This window comes from Punica granatum, chromosome 1 (assembly GCF_007655135.1).
Source record: "Punica granatum isolate Tunisia-2019 chromosome 1, ASM765513v2, whole genome shotgun sequence".
Classification (NCBI taxonomy): Eukaryota; Viridiplantae; Streptophyta; class Magnoliopsida; order Myrtales; family Lythraceae; genus Punica; species Punica granatum.
In genome coordinates, this window is record NC_045127.1 from 4585503 (window position 1) to 4610754 (window position 25252).

The 25252-nt window shown below is 36.6% G+C and overlaps 3 protein-coding genes across 5 annotated transcripts; 2 read left to right on the plus strand and 1 right to left on the minus strand.

Annotated features, from left to right (window-relative positions):
* Positions 1 to 639: 639 nt before the first annotated feature.
* On the minus strand, positions 640 to 2621 carry LOC116213543 (putative 4-hydroxy-4-methyl-2-oxoglutarate aldolase 2). 2 transcript variants are annotated; one of them, XM_031548542.1, is made up of 2 exons: positions 2483 to 2621; positions 640 to 1352 (listed from the first exon to the last, which is right to left on the minus strand). In XM_031548542.1, exon 2 carries the CDS (start codon positions 1335 to 1337, stop codon positions 837 to 839), a length of 501 nt encoding a protein of 166 aa, XP_031404402.1. In that variant the 5' UTR covers positions 1338 to 1352; positions 2483 to 2621; the 3' UTR covers positions 640 to 836. The 2 variants fall into 2 exon arrangements, with proteins under 2 accessions (XP_031404402.1, XP_031404411.1); XM_031548551.1 differs by having other exon boundaries at positions 640 to 1367; positions 2483 to 2619.
* A 16-nt stretch (positions 2622 to 2637) lies between these two features.
* LOC116213538 (trafficking protein particle complex subunit 3-like) lies at positions 2638 to 6342 on the plus strand. The gene is made up of 5 exons (XM_031548536.1): positions 2638 to 3036; positions 3467 to 3564; positions 4547 to 4646; positions 5263 to 5445; positions 5955 to 6342. Exons 1-5 carry the CDS (start codon positions 2818 to 2820, stop codon positions 6075 to 6077), a joined length of 723 nt encoding a protein of 240 aa, XP_031404396.1. The 5' UTR covers positions 2638 to 2817; the 3' UTR covers positions 6078 to 6342.
* A 10273-nt stretch (positions 6343 to 16615) lies between these two features.
* On the plus strand, positions 16616 to 24537 carry LOC116195098 (gibberellin 2-beta-dioxygenase 8-like). 2 transcript variants are annotated; one of them, XM_031524076.1, is made up of 6 exons: positions 16616 to 16875; positions 16965 to 17079; positions 17644 to 17764; positions 19377 to 19926; positions 22995 to 23325; positions 24071 to 24537. In XM_031524076.1, exons 2-6 carry the CDS (start codon positions 17071 to 17073, stop codon positions 24299 to 24301), a joined length of 1242 nt encoding a protein of 413 aa, XP_031379936.1. In that variant the 5' UTR covers positions 16616 to 16875; positions 16965 to 17070; the 3' UTR covers positions 24302 to 24537. The 2 variants fall into 2 exon arrangements, with proteins under 2 accessions (XP_031379936.1, XP_031379942.1); XM_031524082.1 differs by having other exon boundaries at positions 16617 to 16875; positions 17590 to 17764.
* Positions 24538 to 25252: the final 715 nt, after the last annotated feature.

Below are 25252 nucleotides of genomic sequence, written 5' to 3' on the forward strand. Positions count from 1 at the left end.
CTTTTTGTTTTTTTTAATAAATAGTAGATGAGATGATGGAGGAGATCCTTGAGAAAATAAAATTGTGACTATTAAGGTAAAATAGGAGAGATTTTAGTAATTCCGGTATACAATAAAGTTCAACAGGAAAAATAGTGAGGGCTATAAAATGAAAATTTCAAAAGATAAGATAAGATTATATATAGATATATAATATTTTTTAGATTAGAAAATTTTAAGATGAGATGAGATAAGAAAAAATATATATTGAGAAAAAAAAAATATATATATATATATATAATACAAAATACCTTTTAAATTGGAAAATTCAATTGGATCGGGAGTTTCAGTTCAATTACTATATACCAATCTGGACTTTCTAGTTTCTAACCATGTACCAATCTTGAGAACTGGCCACAGGACTGCTTATGATCAGTCCCAATCCGAACTCTTGGTCTAATACGAGTTATCAATACATGGAAATTGATCTGCCCATGGTTATCAAGCACGGTTTTTTCATCTTATGAATGGAAAGCTTGGGTTGAACCGGAGAATTGATCGATCGATTGATCTTCCTCTTAACTTTTTATGGGATAAAGATAAGAAGCAACTTTAACATCGACAATTCGTTCGATCATTATTAGTTTAAACTCAGGCAGGTACATATATTTAAACAATCAAACTACCAAGATCACCAACTCGAAAGAGTGACAAGCTGTTTAGAAAAGTCAGAAAGAGGCAATTTGGTCATCATTACAAGTTCATATAATAGTAAACTCTCGTTGATACGAGTCATGGAGCAACTGCTACATTAAATATGCGCTTCTTGTAATCGCGAGAGACAGGTATCATGCTTATTAGGTAGAAAGTTCTGTTCGAGAAATCAGAATCCCATCCGTGTCAGCGAAGAGCCACTCCCCGTCGCTGATCCTTGTCCCAGCGATTGTTATGGGGACGTGCTTCTCACCGATGCCCTTCTTATTGGCCTTCATCGGGTGGGATGCCAGAGCCCTCACCCCAATGTCGCAGCCATTGATCTCATCGACGTCCCTGATGCATCCATTCACCACGATGCCAGCCCATCCGTTGTTCTGTGCCTGCACCACTGGATTTCCCCCGAGAATAGCGCAGCGGAGGCTCCCTCCTCCATCAACCACAAGGACTCGGCCGTTCCCTTTCTCCTCGAGGAACTCCCTGACCAGGACGTTGTCCTCGAAGACCTTAAGGGTCACCACCGGGCCCGAAAAGACCTGGCGGCGCCCGTAGATCTGGAAGATAGGCTGGAGGGCCCGCAGCTCTCCGCTCACGATCAGCTGTGGGTTTGCATCGCAGACTTCAGCAGTAGTGACCAGAGCCATTCCCGTTTCAATCACCTATTTTAATGGTAGCTGAAAGACTTAAAACAGCTTACCATATGCATATTCACATACACATATAGTCCAATTGTAGATAATTCCAAATCAACAGCAAATACCATAATATCCTTCTTAACTATCTATAGTCTGCTGAGGCTGATGAATAAGTTATTACTAAATACTAATTACGGACCCAAGATGATACGAGGGAGAAACTGACAGCATTAACATCAAGAGATGATCCACTAAAGATTACTGGTGATAGCATGAACCGAACACAAATGAAACATGGATTAGTCTTTGGCCAAAAGGAAAAAAAACAAAGATTAATCTCAAGAACATTCCAACAGAAGCAACTATTACACGAAGATATTAGCATTTTTTCCTTTTAAGAACACGGAAAGGGAAAACTTTAAACGGAAACTAATTCTTAGACAAACAAAAGAATACAGAAAGAAACCGGAACTTAGTTGCATAAACTGCTTCAGCAAATTTCCTTTCTTGAATTCATTTAAATGACTTTGTAAGAGCCGGTAATGCAATCTCACATGATTCTGCCAAGCACATTATCCGTTACGAACGAGAACAAGATTTCGTTTCTCCCCGAAAGTAGCAAAATAAACTAAAAGATGCGCAGAAAAGTAACACGGACAAGTCCTGTCATGCATCAGCATGCCTAAACTGCCAAAGTTTCCAAAAGAATAATCAAACCCCAACATTCATGATACTGCATGCTAAAGGCAAGGCCATTTCCCCACCTATCATAACCTCTCGCATGTTATGTAGCGGTACCTAATCGAAGACCTCCGTGTTACATAATCAGAAGCAAATTACGCCAAACCAAACGATATCAAAAACGATATGAAACCAGCCATCACTAATAAAACCAATCAAACAATCACTCAACAGAGATGTGAAACAAATGAACAATGAACCAATCAAACGTCCTCCAGTTGACGTTTTCCACGGCAAACAAAACAGCTCATTCTTCCACGGAAAGATAAAGAACCAATCTAGAGCTACGGCGGATCCACAACACCACCAATCCAGTAACAGTACGTCCAACAGCACATAGATCGCAAGGAAATGAATGATTCACAGACAAGGAGGAAACGACCGGACCGAAAGGAATTGACCGGCGAGCTTACCTGATCTCAGAGTCAAGGTCTTCGAATGAGCGAGCGAGATCGAGCCGGGATTCTCTGTCTGGATACTTTATAGCTGAGCAGCACGCTGGGCTCCACTCTCTCCCACTCTCTCTCTCTCTCTCTCTCTCTCTCTCTCTCTCTCTCTCTCAAGTCAGAAACAGAGAGGAGAGAGGACAAATGTGGCTGTCAGATTGTTATGTTTGCAGTATAGTCTCTTTAGTTCTTGTTTTTTACATATTTACCCACATATTTTACAAGTGTGTCTCAATGTAGTCCCCCTTGAATGGGCCGAAAAGATTAGAACAGCCAGGAGGCCCATAAATCAGGATCCGCCCATGGGCCGATGCATCAGACTTGTTTTACTCGCTCTCGTCTCAGCCTGCCTTTCCTCGCGTCGGTCCCAATCGCGAACTTCATTTTCGTCGGACAACAGATCAGCTGACCTCATCTCTGCTCAGCTCACGGGCACGAAACTCGATCTCCAGTCCAGGCCGATGTCTCGAGTTGTTGGTCCTCGATCGGGCGACGCGATCTTTGCCAGCGTCGAGCGCGTGGTGAGCTGAACTCGCTTGGATTTTCTTTTAGAAAGTTTCGATTTTGCTCCGGATTTGGTCGGTCGCCGTGTCGGAAGTTCCGGCGGATGGAAACTCCGATGTTGCTGCTTAGCTCAGGAACTTTATCTCGAATTTCTGAGGAAAGTGATGAGTGGTCCTCGGAATCCTTGTGCTTTAGGAGGAAATGAAAAGGTTTAGCTTTGGAAGTTCTATGAAAGCAATAGTCTTAGCTGATAGAGCTTGGTCTTCCTGTTTGAATCGTCAATCGTTTTGGAGCTATCAGTGTTTCTCTGAATTCCTTCACTGAGTAAAACTTCTAGAAATTCGAGAAATTTACTGTTCACTTGGGGATTTTGCCATTCTGGTGGCATTGTGCTGCGTTTTGTCTGGTCCTTTGGAGGAGATTACTTGATGAAACCGTTTGTTGCAGAATGCAGAACTGTTTACATTGACATATGGGGCAATTGTGCGCCAGTTGCTGACTGATCTGGAGGAGGTTGATGAAGTCAACAAGCAGCTTGATCAAATGTACATGTTTTGTTCGATTAGATTGCATATTGAGTTCCTCGGTTAGATATTCATATTTTTGACTGCTTTTAGTTTATGTTGTGTTAACTGTCATATATATTTCTCGATTTACATTCTCCCCTTTAGTTAGTTGTGTTGCTAGCATTTTCATTTTATCTTCGACCATCTTGGAGTCTTCTTAGTGTTCTGTAATCTGTCACCATCTCTTGTTTAGGTCCTTGATAAAAATTATAGAAGGAACATTCTTTAGGATTCCTATGGAGAGGTTTCTGCAGGAACTTCTTTTGAGAGTATCTAATCTTACATTTGCAAGTTTGTGATTGAAAAGCTTATATATGGAGTCATAAAAATTCTTTGGGGCTGATTTTTAATGATCAAATTTTATCACGCATATATATCCTAAAATATATATCTGAGAGCAATAGAAATTTTCCTTTTGTCGGATATTACTTATAACAATAAAGGAAACATATTTGTTTGATATTTGTGATGGTGATTGTGGTCTATTGGTCCAATCAAAAGCAGGATATTAGCGTTCTATTTATGGGTGCATGTCCGTGCAATTTCACTAATTGGTATTGGTAGCAAAATATATGCATTGTTTGGACGATGAATTGTAGAGTGTAAACTTTTTGCGAGATTGATGATTCAAAAGCTTTGCTTATAAAAAGGTTGGTTGGGAGTGTAAACTTTTGGTGCAGTGAGGATGTTGAAAGGATATATGTGTCCTTAGACATAGTTGAAAGTCTTTCTTGTTCTTGTGTGTTGCCTTTGGTTTGTGTACATTTATTCTGTTTTCGTGGTGCTTAGGTAGTGAAACTCTCTTATATGCCACTGCCAAAATATTTATCTGTGTCATGGATAGCATATGTTGGTCAACAGCTTTCGTGCTAATATATGGCATCTACCAAATTTCTGTTGTTGTTTTAAGCATGAATAAGATAAACCTTCCTGACTTCCTAGTTCCTACCCATTTTCACAGGGGCTACAACATTGGAATCCGGCTAATTGATGAATTTCTGGCGAAATCTAATGTCACCAGATGTGTTGACTTCAGGGAGACAGCTGAAGTGATTGCAAAGGTTTGTCTCTCCTTTTCAACTAGATCTGCTCTAAATCTTTGCTTTGCTGCATAAGCTGATATATGTCAATGCCTGAAGTTCTTAAATATTCTTCTCCACTATCAAGGCATTACCAAAAATCATTAGATTGAAATGGGCTTGAGTTGAGCCTGTACAGTTTGCCTTGAGGTCGTATTCCTTTTAGTGTGGAGCCATTTCTTTGTTGGTAATCTGTATCCCAATGTGCAGCATGTGTTGTTTCTTGGTGATTGAAATTCATTTGCAGAAATAGGAGATTGGTAAAGGATGAGTGTCCATTACCAAATTATGGCATAGCAGCTGCCCATGCAAAAGAAGACATGCTTCTATTTTGTAATAGTACTGTATGCATCAGTTGCATGTACTGATTGATGGGCGGTTAGCTCAAGGACTGTGATTCTGGCATGTGGCAAGTATAGTTTAGAGGTACAAAGTAATCGTATAAAAGAGGACATGCTTCTCTTTGGTTATTCCCTTCAACTTTCACATAATAACCATCTCTCTTCACTTGAATATAAAGTTGTCGCGGCAACTGTGTTTTGTGAGGAAAGATGGAACATGCTTATCTGTGCAGTCTTGATCACGAGTTCCTGTGCAGGTGGGTTTTAAAATGTTCTTAGGGGTTACGGCCTCTGTGACCAATTGGGATGCTGATGGGACCTGTTGCAGTATCGTATTGGAGGACAATCCCCTCGTGGACTTTGTTGAGCTCCCAGATACCTGTCAAGGACTGTACTATTGCAACATCCTAAGTGGAGTCATTAGAGGAGCCTTGGAGATGGTAAGTCCCTTGTAGTTCTACATTTCAGACATCTTGTTCCTGTCATAATACGAGAAATCAAGTGTGTTTGGTTTTAGAGTTGAGTTGAGTTGAGTTGAGTTTTGATTTTAATTTGTTTGTAATGATTGTGATGTTGAATTATGAGAAAAAGTGAAAATAAAAAAAGTAATGATTATATTGTTGAATTGTGGAAAAAGTAATGAATAATTGAAATAATTTATTATTAAAAATTGAATTGAATGGTTAAAAAAATTGAAGAAAAATGAAAAAGTAATAATTGTGTTGTTGACTTTTATTGTGTAGTGAATAGAGTTAAATTTAGAGTTAAAATCTTAAAATCAGATTGCCTTCTTGTGGACAAATGATATCTTATGGCATAGAGCATGTAGCCACCAATCTTCGGTTTCTCTGCCATTTGTCTGAAATACAGAGGGGAAGAACGTAAAAACTTTTGACCTGCTCTTGTTTTCCGATTTAATGAGTTTTAATGGGGCATTCGTGGTTTTCAGGTGTCCATGAAAACTGAAGTTACTTGGCTTCGGGATATGCTTAGAGGAGACGACATTTTCGAGTTGCAGGTGAAACTTCTGAAGCAAGTCCCCGAGGAATACCCATACAAAGACGATGAATGAGGTTCTCCTTCGCTCCTTTCTAAGTATATCTATCACGCACACCGACTTGTATGTATGCAGTTTGTGATTCTTTCCCTTAATCCTCTAGTAAACTTTCAAGAATGGATAGCTTAAAAGTTCTTTATGGTGGGGAGTGTATTGGAAATTTTCATTCGTAGTGTTATGTTATGAAACACTTCGACTCGATAGGTCCGAGCAGCTTAGTCCTGGCAATCTACTCATCTTGACAATTCTTATCAACTCAATTGAATCATCTCTTTCTTCATTGGCCCGTTACCCATTCTGATTTTAATCTTAATCATAATTTTTCTCGTCATGACAAGACTTATGGAATAAATGAAGTGTTATTCCGATCTAATCATTCAATCAATTAGCCTAATTGTGTAGGGAAATTAGTTGTTCGATGTGATGCTTCATTTTCATCCAAGTCACTACTGCGTCAGCTACTTGGTGAAAATCCAACACGTGAAGATAAACGATTGGGCAGAACGTCAAGTTCGTTGGTTAATATCCAAATTGAAACGTCATTCTATCTATTGAGCAGAGCAAGCCGCCTTCCTTAATGTCTCCCTGACGTCATCATAAAATCATGCACCTGCACCTCCTGATGGTTACTCGAAACAGGTCAGGGATTTGTGATGCCTGATGCGTTTGCACCGTGCTGAGCATTGTTGCTGCCTAAAATTACGCGGTATGAGCACGGGCGACCTTTGAATAGGCTGCGCGGCACGACAGGACAGGATGGCAACGCAAGTATGAGCTGATAAAGCACGGCCAGGAAAGGTTGCATTGGCAGGTTTATTGGGGCCGTCATGGCGTCTCACAGAACAAAAAGTGATACCGAAAAGTGGCATTGGCCACTGTCCTCCACAATCCGGGAAACATCAGGAAATTAAAAAAAAAAAAAAGAACTTAAACGAGAAATCAATTGGACTATAATTAATCTAAGATGATGAGATTTATTTGATGGCCTCTCAAGCAAATGATGAGTACATCCGATCGTGCTCGTGGGTCGTGCCAAAGTCATGTAGGCCAGGCACATGTACATCCCGTTTATCGATTGCATCTAAGGGGACGAATAACCCATTCGTGGGAACAGTGCATTAACACTCGGCGCGACTCTTGCCGACTGCACCAAGTGCATCACCTGATGTCTTGAGTGAGGACTAAACATAAATGAATCTGACAGTATTTGGTGGGACAAGAATTGAGGTAATTACAGTTAGCAGGGAATTACAATTGATAAATCCTAGATCGGTTGTATCCAATCATATTGATTCCAGAAGCTGTAGCTTTCTAATTTACATCAGCAAAAGAAACCCGAAAAATTTATAATAAAAAATGGTTTTGTGCTTATATAACCCTAAGAAATCTTAGAAAAGCCCATTGGGCTTTCTTTTTCGGCCGTCATTGTGGACTTCCGTCAGCACTCACTTTCCCTTTTCGTGGCTATTGCTATTTGCTCTTAAATCATGGGTTGTTCTCGACTTATTATCAATAACATTTTTCGTATCGGGTGGGTCTCACCCTACTCTATAAGTGCTTTCCGTGGGTCCAAAATCTTTGTACAACACATAAAGTCGACAACTGTTTTTTATCGATCGCAGCGCACCTCATGGTTACCTAAGACTCTTCTTAAAGTACAGTGGATCTTCAAGTGCAGGGCAGTTGGTTTGGGGGCGTTTCTTGGGCATTTGTCATCCAGACAGGCTGTTGGTCGTTGTGGACGCGAAGAATAAGGGATTGTTTGATGTGCAGTTTGTCTTGCCAGAAAATCTTTCGAACGTTGCTGCAAGAGCAGTCGGTAATTCCAATAAGGCAGTAAACACGGAGAGGGTTGTGAGTAGACCTGCTTGTGAGTTGCGGTGGATGGCACAATTTTGAGTGTCCTGCAACGTCTTTGGGAGAGTTTTTATTTGACTATACTATTTGCTATGCCTGTCCTTCGTATTTCTAAGTTACTTTTTTTTTTTACCTGACTTTGATCCCTTTCTTTTTTTGTCATAAGAGATGTCATTGGGTTTAGTATAAGAATATAAATTAAAGTAAAATAAAGGAGTATATAAATCCCGCTAACGAGAATTGAACAAAAAATTATTATGTTTTGTTTGGTTTTAGAATTTAGTTTTAACTCTATTTCACTTAACTCCATTTATTTTCAATTCAACAGCACAATTATTACTTTCTCTAAATTATTCATTACTTTTTCACAATATTTTTTATAATTCAACAATCCAATTATTACAATCCAATTAAATAAATATATCTATATATATACAAAGTTTTAATAGAGTTGAGCTAATCCCAAACAAGGCGTTAGGCTTTGTGATGGAGCGGTGTTTAACTCCACTCCATTCCTATTATAAATAATTATATTTAAGGGAAAAAATAATAAATAGTTAAGAGAAAATAATGATTGTATTATTAAATTGTGAAAAAAATAATGAATGATTAAGGAAAATTAATATTAAAAAATAAATTGAATGATTAAAAAATTAAAATAATAATAATAATGTTATTAAATTAAAAATAAGTGGAATGAAGTAAAAAGAAAATCAAAATCAAACATGTCCGTAATTTCGAATCGGCCACTATAAAAATAAAAAGTAAAAACACTGTGGATCTGTTTGAAAACGACAACATGAGATGTGGATGTGCGAAGAAGAAAATGAGGTTAGGTGGGGCCTCACCTAATTTCGGAGGAGGAAAGATTTGACATCACGACAAGTCGATTGGTAAGGAGGGGCACCTGGCAGCTCCCCATTTGAGTGCCGACATCACTTATGACCAATTAGCTCCCCCATGACATTCCCCACATTCTCGACACTTCACGACACTATATCGATTTGGCAGGGATAGATCGATTGGGGACTGGAGTGGTAATCGTTCTCTTAAAATTTTAACGTTATATAAAATAATATAAATCGTTCCCTCAAAATCCTAGATCCGTCCCTGGGTGCCGGTTGGCCCACTGAGCATACATAATAGGTGCATCATAACACATATCAGTAGTAATGATGCTAAGGACGGCAATCCCCCTTACATGGCTAGTGACTCCCGCTTTCTGGTAGAACATCTTAATTTGGTAATGGGGCATAATTGTAGCAATAGGAAAATGCAAAGAAAGAAAATGGAGAACTCCGATGTTCCCAACTAAAAATACTGTCTCGATTAGTCACTTTAAAAGTCGCGTTTTAATGCATAATGTTTCGATTAATTTCTTTAGCCTTTTTTAATATTATTAATTATCTAAAAAACACAAACATTTCATATTTTATTAATTATAGCACGAACTTTTTTCTTGACCTAAAAATACACGAACTGTCAATTTAATATCAATTTTAGCATGTCTCAACTTTTCGGTTATTTTAAACGAGAATCCATGGTCACACCCTTCAATAGAGGTAGCTGACGACCTTATAGGGAAGGCGATGGGCATCGATGAGGCCCTCAATGTCTGAATTTAAAAAAAGAAAAAGTAAAATCTAAAAAAGAATGAATGAGGTAGGTGGTGAAAGTCTCATCGGTAGACACAATCTCCTTAATTAGGGTCACCAGAGACATTTGACGTCATGGTAACCCCGATTAGGCAAGCAGTGGTTGTCGTTGAGACTCGCCGTTTGAAAAAATGGAAGCCGTGCTAACATTGATATCAAATTGATAGTTTGTGTATTTTTAAGTCAAGAAAAAAATGTCCGTACTAAAATTGATAAAACAAGAAAATTTTGTGTTTTTTAAGCAATTAACCGTTTTTTAATATGATTACCAATTTAGATTCATTAAACCTGCATAAGTCTATCGATTCAGATAAATGGTCCATATCGCACGCATGGGGGCCTCCCTATAAAATCTACCCGACCAAGTTACTCATGGATCTTGCGCTAATCCCTAGCTCGGTTTTTTTTAAAAAAAAATAATCCCCATATATTCTCATTAATTATTTTCTTCTAATTGTATATATGACCGCGGAAGTACATCATGGTCTTTTTAAGTCTTTTTTCCTATCCAATATGATAGCACATATCACATAGTAGATAGTTTATTCAAGCAGTTAACTAATTCGCACAGCAATAAGCTATGCGTCTATGGCCTTCTTATCAGCAATACACGGCCACCTTTCCGTAGGTTAGTCGTCCAAGTTTAACTGCCATGGCCGGATATACTGTTATATATCGAAGTCCTCCGACCTCCATCTCCTTGATTTTCGTTGCAACTAGAAATCAGGAAATGGCACAGTCTCGAGTGGGCATAAATGGAATGAAAATCATATAGGCTTGCGAAATAATAACTCATAAGGACTCTTTCCTGACAAGATCGGTGTACGAGTGCGATTAATCATATGAGCAGCAGCAAAAACACGTCCACCCTACAATTTAACTGGTACACCACTCGAAAGAGCAGAGATTGAGCCACATTAAGTATATGTCGAATCTAGCCGTAATATATAAATGCGCATCCACAAATTGTATGATATTAAGTCGGGAATGTCCTTTGTTATTAGTTGAAATATGATACACAGTAAATGAGAATGAGTCGAAGGGACAATATTGTTCATTTAACATTAATCGACATTATTTTTGTTTCTTTTTAAAATTTTATCTCCAACTCTCTCTCTCTCTCTCTCTTTTCTCACCCTTAATTTTTTGTTCTTTGATTCTATCACATTATTCTTTTTCCTTTTTTAAAATTTATCTCTAGCTCTTACTTCTTGTATTTTTTATCACTTAATTTTTTTCCTCGTCCAAATCAATAATCTATCCACGAACATATTGGAAAAATTATTATAGCGTGAACACGATAATCTATCCACGAACATATTGAAAATATTATTATAGTGCGTGGTACACGCTGATAGAGTCTAATACATATTCATTATTTTTCGTAGAAATTTCTGATTTATTCTCTATAGAGCAAATATAAAAATCTTTTTTTTATAGAAATATTCATCATTATTTTTATTTATGCAAAAAATCTCTTTTTATTCTGTTACAAATAAAAATCAATTTTTTATTACAAAAAGAAACTTGTGAATTTAAAAAGAGGATGGAAAGACCACCAGAAAAAAAAAAAAAAAAAAAAAAAAAAAAAAAGGATGGACAAAAGTGGAAATAAATGGACTGCGAAAGTCTCATTGAAAAATATTGAATTTGTTAATTTGCTTCTCGAGTAAAAGAAATTTCTTAGTTTTGAATCAATGAGTACGTGTATGACTGTATTGTATTCTTTTTTCTGCGAGTAAATGAGGAAGATTATAAGTGGAAATATTGGTCTTTAGCTTTCAATCATATCAAAGGGAAATTAATTTTTGGTGGTTAATCTCTCCTCCCCCACTCGCTCTTTTTTTTAATTCGTAGCCTGGAAATGCCTCTGACATTGGTTGGAGGCCGACATCCTAATACACATTCTGATGCAACCGCCCCAATTAAATTAGGCACCCAATCTGCAAAATTCTCTCATTATTAATTTCGAGTTCCGGTTTCCCTTTCACATCTCTTTTTTACAAAGAAAATAAATAAATAAAATTGTTCCCCTTAAGGCGTGTTTGATTCGAGTATTGTTAGATTATGTGGAATATGAAAATTGGAAGGAAAGTTTAATTATGGAATTATTTTTTAGATTAAAAGTTAAAATGTGAGATTGTTGTGTTTGATAAATTATATTGGATTATGGAAAATTTGGTGATAATATATATTTTTGTATAGATGATTGTAAGTCTCACGATCGTAATATTCGTTGTAACTAACAATTCCAACTATTTTGAATGCAAAGCCTTTACCCACCACGACTATAAAGTTCTCACTCGAACAAATGATTACAATGATTAACTTTTATAATCTCTATAAATAAATACCGTAAAATATTATCTAAAGTTCAAACTTTACATAAAAATAAGGGTAAATTACACTGATAGTCCAAAAAGTTTTACAAATGTTTCAATATGGTACAAAAAGTTTTTTTTACTACTTGATGGTACAAAATGTTTTAAAGTTGTTTCAGTATAGTACAAACTGTCATCTCGCCATTGACATCGTCAAATCGACGCTGATAGTGCAAAATCAGTTTTTATGGGACGTTACATGATGGTGCAAAATGTTTTGAAATTGTAACTTCATAGTACAAAATGTTTTACATAAGTTACATGATGGTACAAAAATTACAGATCTTGTAAAGGATGACTTGACGGCGTCAATAGCGCGATAACGGTTTGTACATACTGAAGCAACTTCGAAACATTTTGTACCATCAAGTAGCAAAAAAAACTTTTTATACCACATTGAAACATTTATAAAACTTTTTGGATCACCAGTGCAATTTACCCTAAAAATAAACACCCTCTAAAAGTCTCACGTTTGACATTGCAATTGAGACAACATGACCAAAATAGAGCTGACTAGATACAACCTATAGTAAACAGGAGATTCGACAGAAAATGACTGCCAAAATTAATTTCCTCCAATATTCGATATGTGATTATGAATTATTTGAATATCTGTCCAATGCTTCAATTTGTCTATTGATGATCTCACTATGATATCGAACAATATTTTTGGATGGTTAATTATTTGAGGGCTAGCCTTAACTACAAGATGAGAGTTTCGTACATCTCTGATAAACTGATGTCCAAGTCTCTTATGACATCTGAAGTCCATGAGGTACTACATTTTTACATACTTTCCTACGGATGCTATGAAACTGATAAATCTTCCGTACCAACTCAATTAACCGTAATTCATGATCAAAATTAAGTAATAACAATTCGAAAAAGAGATATAGTATATAATGGTATATGTCCTCGTCTATAAACCAAAAGATATTAAATTTGATTTTTGACAATCCATTTATCTATATTTTTTTTATTAACTCTTTATGTGATTGATCCATAAATCTCCATTATAATAAGAAGAAAGTAATAACACTTGAAATAATTCATACTTTCCATTGAAGAAAGGATGCTTAAATGGATACGAGTTTTGGAAAGAAACTTTAAATATCAAATCTATCTTCCTTCCTTTCTTTCTTTCCCTTTCTAGGCTCTCCTTTTTCTTATTAATTTTTTTACGAGTATTTTTCTTTTTTCTTTTTGTGATTTTTTCCTACAAAATTGTGATAGTTATTATTCTTGCAATTCCAGGAGATTGAGTGTTAAACGTTATTTTTTCTCCCAACAAGTGCGTTTCTTGAGATTCAAACTTGTATTCTCCATCTTACGGGATTAAAACCACTTATTATTTTGTAGGTTGAGCATTTTTTTTCCTTATTAAATGTGAACAAAGGAAAAATTCCCGTACACAATAACTGGATTCTTTTTTCCCTTTTTTCCTCCTCTTTTTCCCTTTTACCCTTTTACCCTTTTTCTGTCGAAGAATGAAAGAAAGAAACAAGTTCCTTCGCCTGAAGAAGAGAGTTCTACACATTAGGGTTTTAAGAGATTATTTTGTAATCCACCGATAAAAGAAATTATTTTGTACTCTATTCTTTTTCCCGCTCGAGTTATAATTTACTTTATCTTAAGTGATTTATTTATATTTTACGCACTTAAAGTAAGTTATATGTCCATAATTTCTTTGAGAGATTTCTGAAAAAGTCAGTATATTGTACCATGAGCTAGTAAGTAGAGGTATCATTCTAACCCCCCCAAAAAAAAAGGTTCAGCTAGGTATCATAATCCATTTGAACAAATTTAGGGAAAAAATTTCCTCATAGGAGACTTAATTTATTAATCACATGTCAACTGTGAGATTGCAAATTCGATTTTCGTGGTGAGAGTACTCATACCCTTTATTAATTATTAAAATTTATATTTTATTGTAACAATCTCACGGACCTTATCTGTAATGGAAAGTATATATTTTCTTTTCCCATGTACGTTCCTCTTTTCTAGGTCAAAATTCGGAGCAGAGAACCTTTCTTCGAATGGCTGAGAACATTTCCTTGGGGGCAATTGCTTAGAGTAGTGACAGAATGGCATTACTTTGCTTTCTTGCTAAATAAGCTGAGAGCATGATTAAATTTATCTTTTCAACTCTCTCACCATTTCCTTCAAGAGAATATGATCGTGGGGAAGAAAATTTGGAGAGATTCTTTGGGCATTTTCACGAAGATTCTTGGGAAAAGTGAAAAAAATGATGGACATGTTACCAAGTAATCATAATTATGTATGGCGATAAGAACGGATGATAGTGAATTTTCTTTTTTAGGAAAGTTTTTATTAATATTTTTAAAATTTTTGGGTTAATTATATAAAAAATACAAACTTTTCATATCTTATCAATTCTAGTATCAACTTTTTTCTTAACATAAAAATATACAAACTATTAATTGGGTATCAATATTAGCACGGGCCAATTTTTTGGTTAATTTAAACGGGAATTACTGGCCACCATCCTTGATCGGGATAGCCAACAACCTCAGTAGTCGTCGGTGACTCTATAGGGGCGGTGGTGGCCTCCAGTGAGGTCCTTATTACCCAGATTTGAAAAAAAAAAAAAAGCAAATTCGAGAATGGAAGAAAGAGGGGTCGGGGGCGAGAGCCTCATCAACGGCCACCACTCCACAATTGGGCTTACGTTGATATATGTCGTCACAAGTGACCTCGATTATGGGACGATGATCGCCGTTGACGCCTCACCAATCAAAAAAGATGGCGCCATGCTAATATTGACATCAATTTGATAGTTTGTGTATTTCTAGGACAAGAAAAAAAAGTTTGTGATATAATTGATAAAATGTGAAAAGTTTATACTTTTTTAGGTTACTCTTTTATTTTTAATCATATTTCGTGAATATATACACGTAACTTACTAGTAGAGACTTTAAAAAAAAAACGATGTGAGTATAGTCGCAGTGTCTCTCTCTATTTTTTTTTTTTGGGAAATACGGGCCATAAAATCCTACACTATTTAAAGAAAGCAAAGAAGTTCCTATAACATGACCAATATTTGAATTCAAGATTAGGTTCACTAATCTGGAAACACAGTTAAGAACATGAATGCCAAATGCTTCGAAAGCATTTGAGCCCGATTTCCACAAGCGCCTCCGTGCCATATAAACGTAGTTTCGAAAGCATTCAAGCCCGATTTCTACAAGTGCGTCTGTGCCATATAAACGTAGGTCATTGCGTTCTATATATATATGCTAGCTTTTTCTCCAAACGTTCTGGAGTTGACTCGATATCGAGCAGTGTTCGAAGTATGCCGATCAGTAGACGGTTCCACCATCGCTTCATATAGTCCTGCCTCGCTAGAGGTTTCTTGAGTGGCTAATTAATTCCCCTCTATAATCTATTCATGCTCTGATGACCATTGAACCAAGAAGCACCCTCTTAGCCGATTAAAGTTGGGATAATTGAAAAGAAAAGACAAAGACTGGTATACCCTTTCCTCGATAGATTTATTAGTATAATTAATTAAAAGACACGAGCGTTACCTTATAATCAAGGTCAAGCCGAGTCCTAACCGGAATTAATATTCGTAATAGACTAAAGTGATCATGAGGATACCCATTGTTTCAAAAAAGAAAAACAAATAATGGTCGTTAGGGTTTCGTATATGTTAATTCTTTCTGATACATCTCGAGAAGTTTAGTATGATCATTTACTATATATTATAATGTCAAACTTATATCACTAAGATGTTATGATAGGCATTTGCACCACTTTTATTTTATTTTATTTTATTCGGTGTGAACCCCGGTATCCGGAAGCTCAATTGGGTCTCGACTAATTCAGTCGAGTCGGATCGGCCCACTAAAAACAAAACTCTCATAGTGTGGATTTTCTGTATATACAATGACTCGAACCCAAGACCGTACTTAAGCGGAACAAATATCGAATCGTTTGAACGAATCCATATTGGTAATTTTATTTTATTTTTTTTGGGTCATGGATCAGGGGAAAAAATTAAAGTGGTGCACCGCTTTACTTACATAAACACGCACATATATGTATACAATAGAAACTCAACTTCGATCTCGCTCCAAGTACGTACACTTGTACTGAGTGAGAACTAACCATTTGTTTGGATAGAAGGGAAAGGGAGGAAAGGGGAACTTGTATTGGTAATTTTTAAAAATCTATACATAGTCCCCTGCCTTCTCTTTTCTCTCTCTCCATTATCCTCAATACAAAGAAAGTTGAATAGAAGGTTTAGCTAGAGAGACGAGACATCTCCACGTTCTCCACATCTGGATGATCTCTTTTCACTCTCGTAATTCTTTTGTAAGAAATCATATATATCCTTGTATCATATACCCATTAAAGATTTGGATCGGACTCTAATAAGTCGTGATACCGCCGCAGCACGATTGATTTTTTATTTGGGGCGGGACACTAGGATGCATACATATCAATTTTCCTGCCACACCATACACACACACACACATATATGTCGGATAATAAAGTAAATGATGGCAGAGATTTATGTCTTTAGTGTATATAGGGACTGGAGCACAAATTCGAAGATGATTCTTGATGGGAAACTGAAACGCGTGTTCTTTATGCTAGCCATAGATTCTTAATCCACAAAACCCTCCTCTCCTCACTTTCAAAACCTAACTTATGGGCTTGCTCTTATGAATGTCTCTCTCTCTCTCTCTCTCTCTCTCTCTCTCTCTATCTATCTATCTCACCCCCTCCCATCAAGAAAAATTTGGATGCTAACCTAGCTTACCTTGCTTGCTTAAAGTCTGATCTTTCTTCTTCTTCTTCTTCTTCTCCAAAGCTCAATTCTCATGCATGCCAACCAAGTTTGGTCATGTTTATAGGTGAACTTGGGAACAGGCCAAACCCAAATGAGTCTAGGTAGCTACATTTCCCAACATTAGAACCCCTCTTTGAGTTGAATGTTCATGTGCATGTGTTTTTGATATGAGCATTTAATTTCTTACCAGCCCCTCCACTTGAAGATCATGCATTTGAGCAGAGATTCCATTCTTATATATTATTCTTCAAAAGAGAGCAATATTCAAACTCTGCTCTCTCCTCTACATAATAAAGATGGTGAAGGTAATACTCTCTCTCTCTCTGGTTTATATATATATATAGGTCTTTCGTCACTTGGGATCCAAAAGACATAGGTTTCTTTCTCCTAGTACTTGTGCTTGTGCTTGTGCATATTGAAGTTTAGTGCAGGGACGTCCTTTGACAATTGATATGTTATGTGTTGAAGCGTAACAGCGGAAATCGAATTATTTGCTTGATCATAATTGAAAAGTTAGGAGAACTGCAATTCTCCTTAATTTGCAACTAGGACTTCGATATAGAGCTACGAACCTCACAGTTGATCTGGTGGTTTTTGTAATAAGTGTCCGAGCATAAATCTTGAGGCGTTGTTATCAGCCTGATCCATTTGTTCAATATCCCGGACTGACCTTTCCAATATACCTGCGAGTACATATGGGTATTTCTATATCCCGACTTTGAAATATGTAATATTTCTAAGACTTGAGATTTAAACTATATATGTAACATTCTAAGACTGATAGTTCTTCTTGGTTTGCTCCTGTCAATGAGCAGGTCTCTGTAAGCGTGGGAAGTTACTGCAGCTAATTTAATTTTGTTCATCATCAGCTTTGCAGTGCACCGTGGAACTCTCGATGTCCACCTACACGCATATATGTGTATGATATGATACGTTATGGACCTTGCACGCGTACTCTCATGGATTTGGGTACTATCTCGGCCCTAAAAGGTGAGGAAATCCTAATTCTCTCTCAATAATCTCCATTCCCCTTTACGTATATATATAACCTCAAGAGAACCGCAACGCAACATTAGACTTTTTTAAGACAGGAACCTAATCAAACTGCGCGCCCCCTCCTGTTTGTCTCTTCTTTAGACACAATTATAGATTTATCAGATCCCGATCACATAAAGATTGCGAAACAATAGGAAGAGTCCACTACCTAGCTTTGAGCCATTCGTTCCTGATACTCAGGGCATATAGATAAAAATAAGCACGCAAATTTAGATCGAGAACCGGTAATACCGAAGATTGGAAAACCTATAATGTGCCTTGTGATTTTTTTTCCAAAAACAGAAAGTATAGCTTTGTGACTGTTCGAACTTCGGAGAACCCCTTTTTTGAATAAAAAACGTGCTATTACCTTTTCTTTTATTTTCTTTTTTAATCCAATTTTTGTTATGTTCCCCGCATTTGCTGCACTCCTTTTTCAAACAATTTTCTCCAGGTCTTATGTCCCCATAAAGAGGAAATCTTCCAATTATAGGCCACGATCATGCCAAAACACCCCCTCAAAAAAGATAATATCTGGATTTTTCTGGTATATATATACTATATATATGGGTACTGTCTTGTCTTCCCATAGGAGGAACGGAAACAGTCCTTTTAATTCATCATAAATAGTTGGACACTGGGTTTCCGTTTTCAACCTGTAGGAAATTGAGTGTCATCCAGGAAAACATATGTAAATTTCAGTTGCAACATCGATCAGTAGATGATCCGGACATACCGCAGAATTGAATGGTTTACTTTTGCACACAAATGTAAATATCCATTGGGGTAGATGAAGTTTGCGGAGTCATCAGGGTGCCACACACACGTAGAGACGTCAATGTTAGTCTTCGGGGAACTTTTTCAGACCTGAAATCGGAAAATTTGTAGATTTACTGGAGAAAATCCATTCTCTGTCAAACCATAACTACCCGTTCGAGCTAATTGGTTATAGAAGCGACCGTGGGAGCTATCGCAGCCGATAGTAATAAGAGCTACAACGATTAATCCATCTTGGAAATTAAGCCGAGTGTTGATGAAGACAATATATACAGGAAAAAAGGTTTATAGATATGCATATATAATACAAACATATGGGGTCCAATTGAAGGGAGGCAAGCCAATTTCTTAGCGTGGACATTATCATGGATTTTCTATTTAGTGAAATTGTATATTTCATTTAAATTTGAATTTAGCAGTACCCTGCATGTCTTTATTTTTTGTATTTAAATAAATAAAGTTCCTTTTCCAGCAAATTACGCTTTCATATAAATGGAAACAAACTAGACTGACGTGGCTACTGGCAAATTGAACAAGAGCCAGGAAACTAGCAAATGAGATATTTATGCATGCCTATATTGAATGTACATATAATTACCATAAATAGATATATGTCCTAATTATGAAAATAAATTTTTTTTTGGTAGGTATGAAAATATAGTTAACTTCCCAATTAAGTTTCTGTGTGCAAATGGTCGCGCATGAATCCTTGTATTACACACACATATATATATTTGTTTATCATAGCAATATGGTTTCAGTTAATTAGTGTACCCTGTTCAAATCTCAGGATTACATATCCCATCCAAATTCATTCCAACCAGTACGATGACCACCACGGAAGCATACGATCCGTGCTTCGAACCCCCATTCGAACTAATCATCAGCACGCTCTTGCAAAATCACTCCCCGGAAATCGACAACAATCACAAACTATCACCCACAAATCAGACGCTCATGTACGAAAAGCAGGATTATAACTGTAAATTCACCGTCCTGCCTCTGGTCGACATTAGCCACCTTGGCCTTGAGGAGGGCCATCCCATGAGGGAGGAGTGCGAGAGGGAAATCGCGTGGGCAGCCAAGGACTGGGGATTCTTCCAGATAGTGAACCATGGGATCCCAAGACAGGTCCTCGAACAGATGAAGGGGGAACAGGAGAAGGTTTTCCGGCAGCCCTTCTGTGTGAAGAGGGCGGGAGGCGGGAAGCTCCTCAACCTGGGAGAGGAGTGCTACCGGTGGGGGAACCCCACGGCCACTTGCCTGAGGCAGATGTCTTGGTCGGAGGCATTCCATATTCCTATCAACGATATCTCGAGAATTGAAGACGAGAGCCTCAGGTACATGTTCTTATACGTAAACTCTTGGTATATATCTATGTGTACAGTACATATATTTATAGAGGGTCTATATCCCCAGTCAGGGTAGGAAGCATGACCGGAATTGGGGTGGTCAAACATGAAATATTTACTTGAAAATTAAGAGAATATGTGCAAACTTTAATAAAATATTAGTAGTTTATGGGGGTGATTGCCCCTCTCAGCCTCCTCTTGGATGGAGTCATCCATATTCATAATTCTTTTTTCGAATTTCTTATTATATTATGTTATATGTTTACCACTTTTCAATCATCAGAGAAGTTTACTCATAACCTTTATAAAAAAGATGGGTATAGAAAGTTTCATTGGTGAGAGTCAACCTTATAACATGTTGGTATTCTATGCATTTGCAATTAGATAAACCCTCTTTTTCTCATTATACTAGAACATTATCCGCGCTAGTTAAACACACTTTCAGTTAGTGAAATTGGTACTCTGGCTAAGTGATATTTCATTTTTATAGTGCAATACATACTAATTTGTATAAATTACAACCCAATAGAGTTGACCTGGTAGTTAAAGGGTGTTATTTTCGTGGGGAAATCTTATGCTTAAATCACCCCAGAAACTATACATGAGGATAATCTCTTATAGGCCACATACACGGTTTGTGACCGGACTTATTTGTCTCTTGAATTTACAAGGTGTTCACATTGGCCATGGAATTAATTCGAACACTCTTTTAAAAAAAAGTATAAATTACTTATTATATATCACACTTTATATATGTCTATGCACGAATTACAACCTTGTGAAAGTGCCGATTACATGAATTTAAGGGTCGGCTCATAGAAAAATAGTTCGAAGCCATTTACAGATATCTACTAGTGAGACTTGCAATACCAGTAAGTGATCGTGTACATTAATCATGGAATCTGACAATGAAGAAAAATCCAATATTAAAAAAGATTAAAAGGAGAATAATGACTGCCATGCGACAGCCGCTCGAGAGATGTCTCTCTGCAGAGCAACGTCTCTGCCTACGACGATGCGTCTCTCGCAAACGAGTCTCTTCCCGTGCCGTGTGGCACTAGAGACACGGATAAAGACGCCACTAGAGATGGTCTAAGAAACTGAAAAACAAAGTGAGAAATTCAAGAGAAAGAAATAAAATAAGGTGCTAAAACGAAATTGAGTGATATATGTTAGAAAATGCACGTATATAGGTATAAGACATAATTATATATATTTCTCTAGTTTCTTGTGTATTTATAGTCATTACAAGAATTTATCCTATATGGAGGTGTATTAGGGTAAAAAATGAAAATAAATAAATAGTTAAAAAGGAAATTAAGTGAGATATTAGAAAATGTGTTTTTTTTTAATGTAATATACATATACACATGTGTGTAGATTATTAGACATAAAATTGTAAGAAATATTACTTTCACATGTAATATAAGAGTTTATCTTATATATCGACAAACTCTTTTGAAGCGAATGACAAGAACATCTATTTAGGACATAATGGTCGGGAATTTCTTTTCTTTGTACAACTTTTGGGAAGATATAATTAAGGCTGGGATTAGTACTGTAATTGAAATAGTAAATGCAATTAATAAGGTTTATTTCAAACAGTTTGACATTTATTTCCCTTCAACAATATTTTGAGTTTCGACTTCTATGTATAGAGGAATTTTTTGATTGGGAGATTTATTCCTTAGTGTGTCGACTCGGCTCAAACTGGATTAGTCAAAACCCGTTATACTTCTAAATGTCATGGTACACAAAAAAACAAAAACAAAAACAAAATATAACATGCATGATTACAAATACATACATACATATATATTATATCCTGAGATATATATTTTCACGAGTGCATTAAGGAGGGGAATAGGCTATACATCTTACCACATGCATATTGCAATGTGGGGCTCACTATATATGAACCCACGGGGAATGGGGAACTGGCCCCCCAAACTTTTATTTTTTTCATACCCCACCTATAATTAATTATAATATTGATAAATATAATATATTGTGCTATTTAAGGCACGTGCAATACCTCGCCCACATCACGTGAAATCCCACACCCCCAATCCGTGGGGCGGTGTGGGCTTGTTCGTTCGATTTGCTCCGTTTCTGTTCCCTTTTATGTATTTGTCCTCTTCTCTTGATCCAACTAAAGCTTAGCTAGGATTCGATTCACAGCTAGGATTCACATTCAAATATATACATATACATATATATATATATTAATCGGTGTAACTCCTTATCTAATGAACGTTTATCTCAATAAAATCGATTTTTTATCAGTTAAATAAGTTTATAGGCGAAGATGAAACAAAAGGAAGAAAGATAGGAGAAAAGTCTAGTAATAAGAATTGAATACAATATATAAGAGGCCGTTAGGATTTAGAGTTAAAGTTACTTTGATTTTGATTGTGGAAAATGACACATGAGATGTGATTATAAATTTGATTTGGGAAACGTGTGTTTTTGTTGTGTAGTGTGTTGAGTTAAAGTTAAAGTTAAAATTTTTGAATTGGAAAATACGTATTTTTGTTGTGTAATGTGTTGAGTTAAAGTTAAAGTTAAAGTTAAAGTTAAAGTTAAAAATATGTATCTTTGAATCCAAACGGGGCCTATATAACACGACATAATGCCGCACTCTAGGCTTATTTACTATCCAATGTTATCTCATGCCGCTTATTACTCTCTCTTTTTTAATATGTCAAGTAATTATCAGGAATTCATAATTTTTCTTTTTTTTAAGGAATTCTCGTTAAATTTGTTGATCAACGTTGAATCACCACAATCCAATTTGATGTGCATTCTCATCAACATATCCCGCAAAAAGTTTCTTCCCGACTCAATGAACTCGGTTTCATGACATTAGATTGATAACATGCATTCACATTGGTTGTCCAATATTAGTCCAAATATGATATGATTACATACATGACACTTCGTTTCATTCTAATTCTTTAGGTCGTCTAATTTATTATTTAGACGTGATCGATCAGCGCAAGATCGCTTAACATTTCCCTGTATTGATATGGAGACGCATTTTTTCTTAACCACAGGTCGGCAATTGAGATCTTCGCAGCGGTTGCAACCAACCTCGCGGAAAAGATTGTCGAAGTTTTGGCTGCAAATCTTAGGGCCGAGGGCACTGATTACTTCCGAGTGAATTGCACCCGAGACAGCTGCTATCTTAGGATGAACAGATATCCTCCGTGCCCTAATTTCTCCTCGGAGGTCTTTGGGCTAATGCCCCACACTGATAGTGACTTCCTCGCAATTGTGTGCCAAGACAGTGTTGGGGGATTGCAGTTGATGAAGGATGATGGGACTTGGGCCAGTGTTAGCCCTAACCCTAATGCTCTTGTCATTAACGTTGGTGACCTTCTGCAGGTAATGTGTGTACTTACATACATGTATACATACATATACATATATATAAGTTGATGGGAGAATTTATAATCAAGGTTGTCAGGATCTCGAGTCAGCTCCTAGGATCTTACAATCTAATGATCCATGGGCAAGCTTTATATCCCGATCTTACTTGGAGGATCTAAATTGTAGGATCTTAGTGAGATTTCAATCCGACTCCTAGGATCTTAAGATCTATGCAATACTAACGATCTTACACTATACGTAATTTTAAAAAAAATTGGCCCAAACCCGTGCATGTTAAGTTCATACGTCAAGTCCCAAGTGTCCTAGTCGATGACTTGTAGCTCCCTAGAGAAGATGAATTCGATCATAAGGATGATGACGATGTCGGTGTTAATGATGATGATTTTCACTCTGACTTCGATAACGTGTGATCTATTTTTCTTTCTTTGTTATTGCTTGTTGCTTTTATTCGATAATATCATTTTGCTTTTTGATAACTTGTGATCAATGCCTTGTGTTTTTCTAATGACTTATTGTTGGTGATTGAGCTTTTCAGAAGAACATGAATTTTTTTATAATGATACGAAAGTATATATTTTATTTATATATTTTTTAAATTATAGGTAGGATCTTATGATTCTCGATCCGATCCTATAATCCTTGATCCCACGACTCTCTTTCGATTTTAGGTAGGATCACGATCCTGACAATCTTGTTTGTAATGAAATATAATTATAGTCTAATTAAATTTGAATTATAGGCATGGAGCAATGGTGTGTACAAGAGTGTAAAGCACAGGGTGATGGCGAGCGCGAAAGAGGAGAGGCACTCGATGGCATTCTTCTACTGCCCGAAGAGCAATACCGTGATTAAGAGCTGCATCAACCCTTCCATCTACCGGAACTTTAGCTTCCTTGAGTACCGACTCCAAGTGCAGAAGGATGTTAAGGCCACGGGCGACAAGGTCGGCCTTTCTCGGTTCCTCCTCTGATCGGCCATCACAATTAAGACAGCAATAATACTGGACAACGAAGAAAAAGAAGAAGAAGAAGAAGAAATATTCATTATATACTTGTTGTGATTGTATTGCTTTTAAGTGTTAAGTTAATTAAAGAGAGTATAGAGTAATAGCGCACGCTTTCGTATGATAATTAAGAGGTTTGATGTTTGAGACTCAGTGGTATTACTTGTGTCCATTGATTAGCTATTAAAATTCATATTTAATTATATTAGGTTCACAAGTTTTTTTTATAACCGAAAAAAATATTGGAGTTAATTAATTTTGTCACATATATAGGATGCACTAAGTTGTACTTAACTATGAAACAAATGTAAGACCAGTGTAATCTGAATTCCAAATCATATGAGACAGTGAAATTTTGGTCCAATAAAATTTAAACTTATATGCCTGCGTATTTAAATGGGGAGCATTACCAATGGCTCGTAAATGAGCCAACAATGAGTAAAGAAAAATTATATAAAGTTCCCTATGGCACCAATTCAATATTAGAATGATTCAATGTGAAGTCATTGCGAAAACCGACAAAAAGGCATCAGGAAATTAGATTTATTTTTAATAACAAGAAAGAACATTAAATTGTTAAACACGGACATAGTATTAGATATTAGATTCAACTAATGAGATTTATTGCGCGTTGTACCACGAGAAAATGATTCAGTCGAAATAGAGTTATGCGTGTCTTTTTTTTTTTATAATGCGATTAAAATGTTTAATATTTTCAATTTCTTTGTGCATGCACGACATTTGTGCCGAGTATAATCTTCCATGGATGCTTTGCTAGTACTGATGACTCCTAACCTATAGTATGTGAACCTCAATTGGTTCCTCCTACGGCTGTGTCGTCACTCCAGTTTCTACTATGGACATAGATGACCGTACAATTATCATATCCGCATTCCTTATCTTGATGGAATGCCGGGT

Excerpts from the sequence above, each read along its gene's own strand:
- LOC116213543 (XM_031548542.1), bottom strand. The coding sequence starts at position 1,337 with ATGGCTCTGGTCACTACTGCTGAAGTCTGCGATGCAAACCCACAGCTG.
- LOC116213538 (XM_031548536.1), top strand. The coding sequence starts at position 2,818 with ATGGGCCGATGCATCAGACTTGTTTTACTCGCTCTCGTCTCAGCCTGC. Across the intron at positions 3,037-3,466 it reads TTGCCAGCGTCGAGCGCGTG|AATGCAGAACTGTTTACATT; the intron begins GTGAGCTGAACT and ends CGTTTGTTGCAG. Across the intron at positions 5,446-5,954 it reads TTAGAGGAGCCTTGGAGATG|GTGTCCATGAAAACTGAAGT; the intron begins GTAAGTCCCTTG and ends CGTGGTTTTCAG.
- LOC116195098 (XM_031524076.1), top strand. Across the intron at positions 17,765-19,376 it reads TACTATCTCGGCCCTAAAAG|GATTACATATCCCATCCAAA; the intron begins GTGAGGAAATCC and ends TTCAAATCTCAG. Across the intron at positions 23,326-24,070 it reads ACGTTGGTGACCTTCTGCAG|GCATGGAGCAATGGTGTGTA; the intron begins GTAATGTGTGTA and ends TTTGAATTATAG.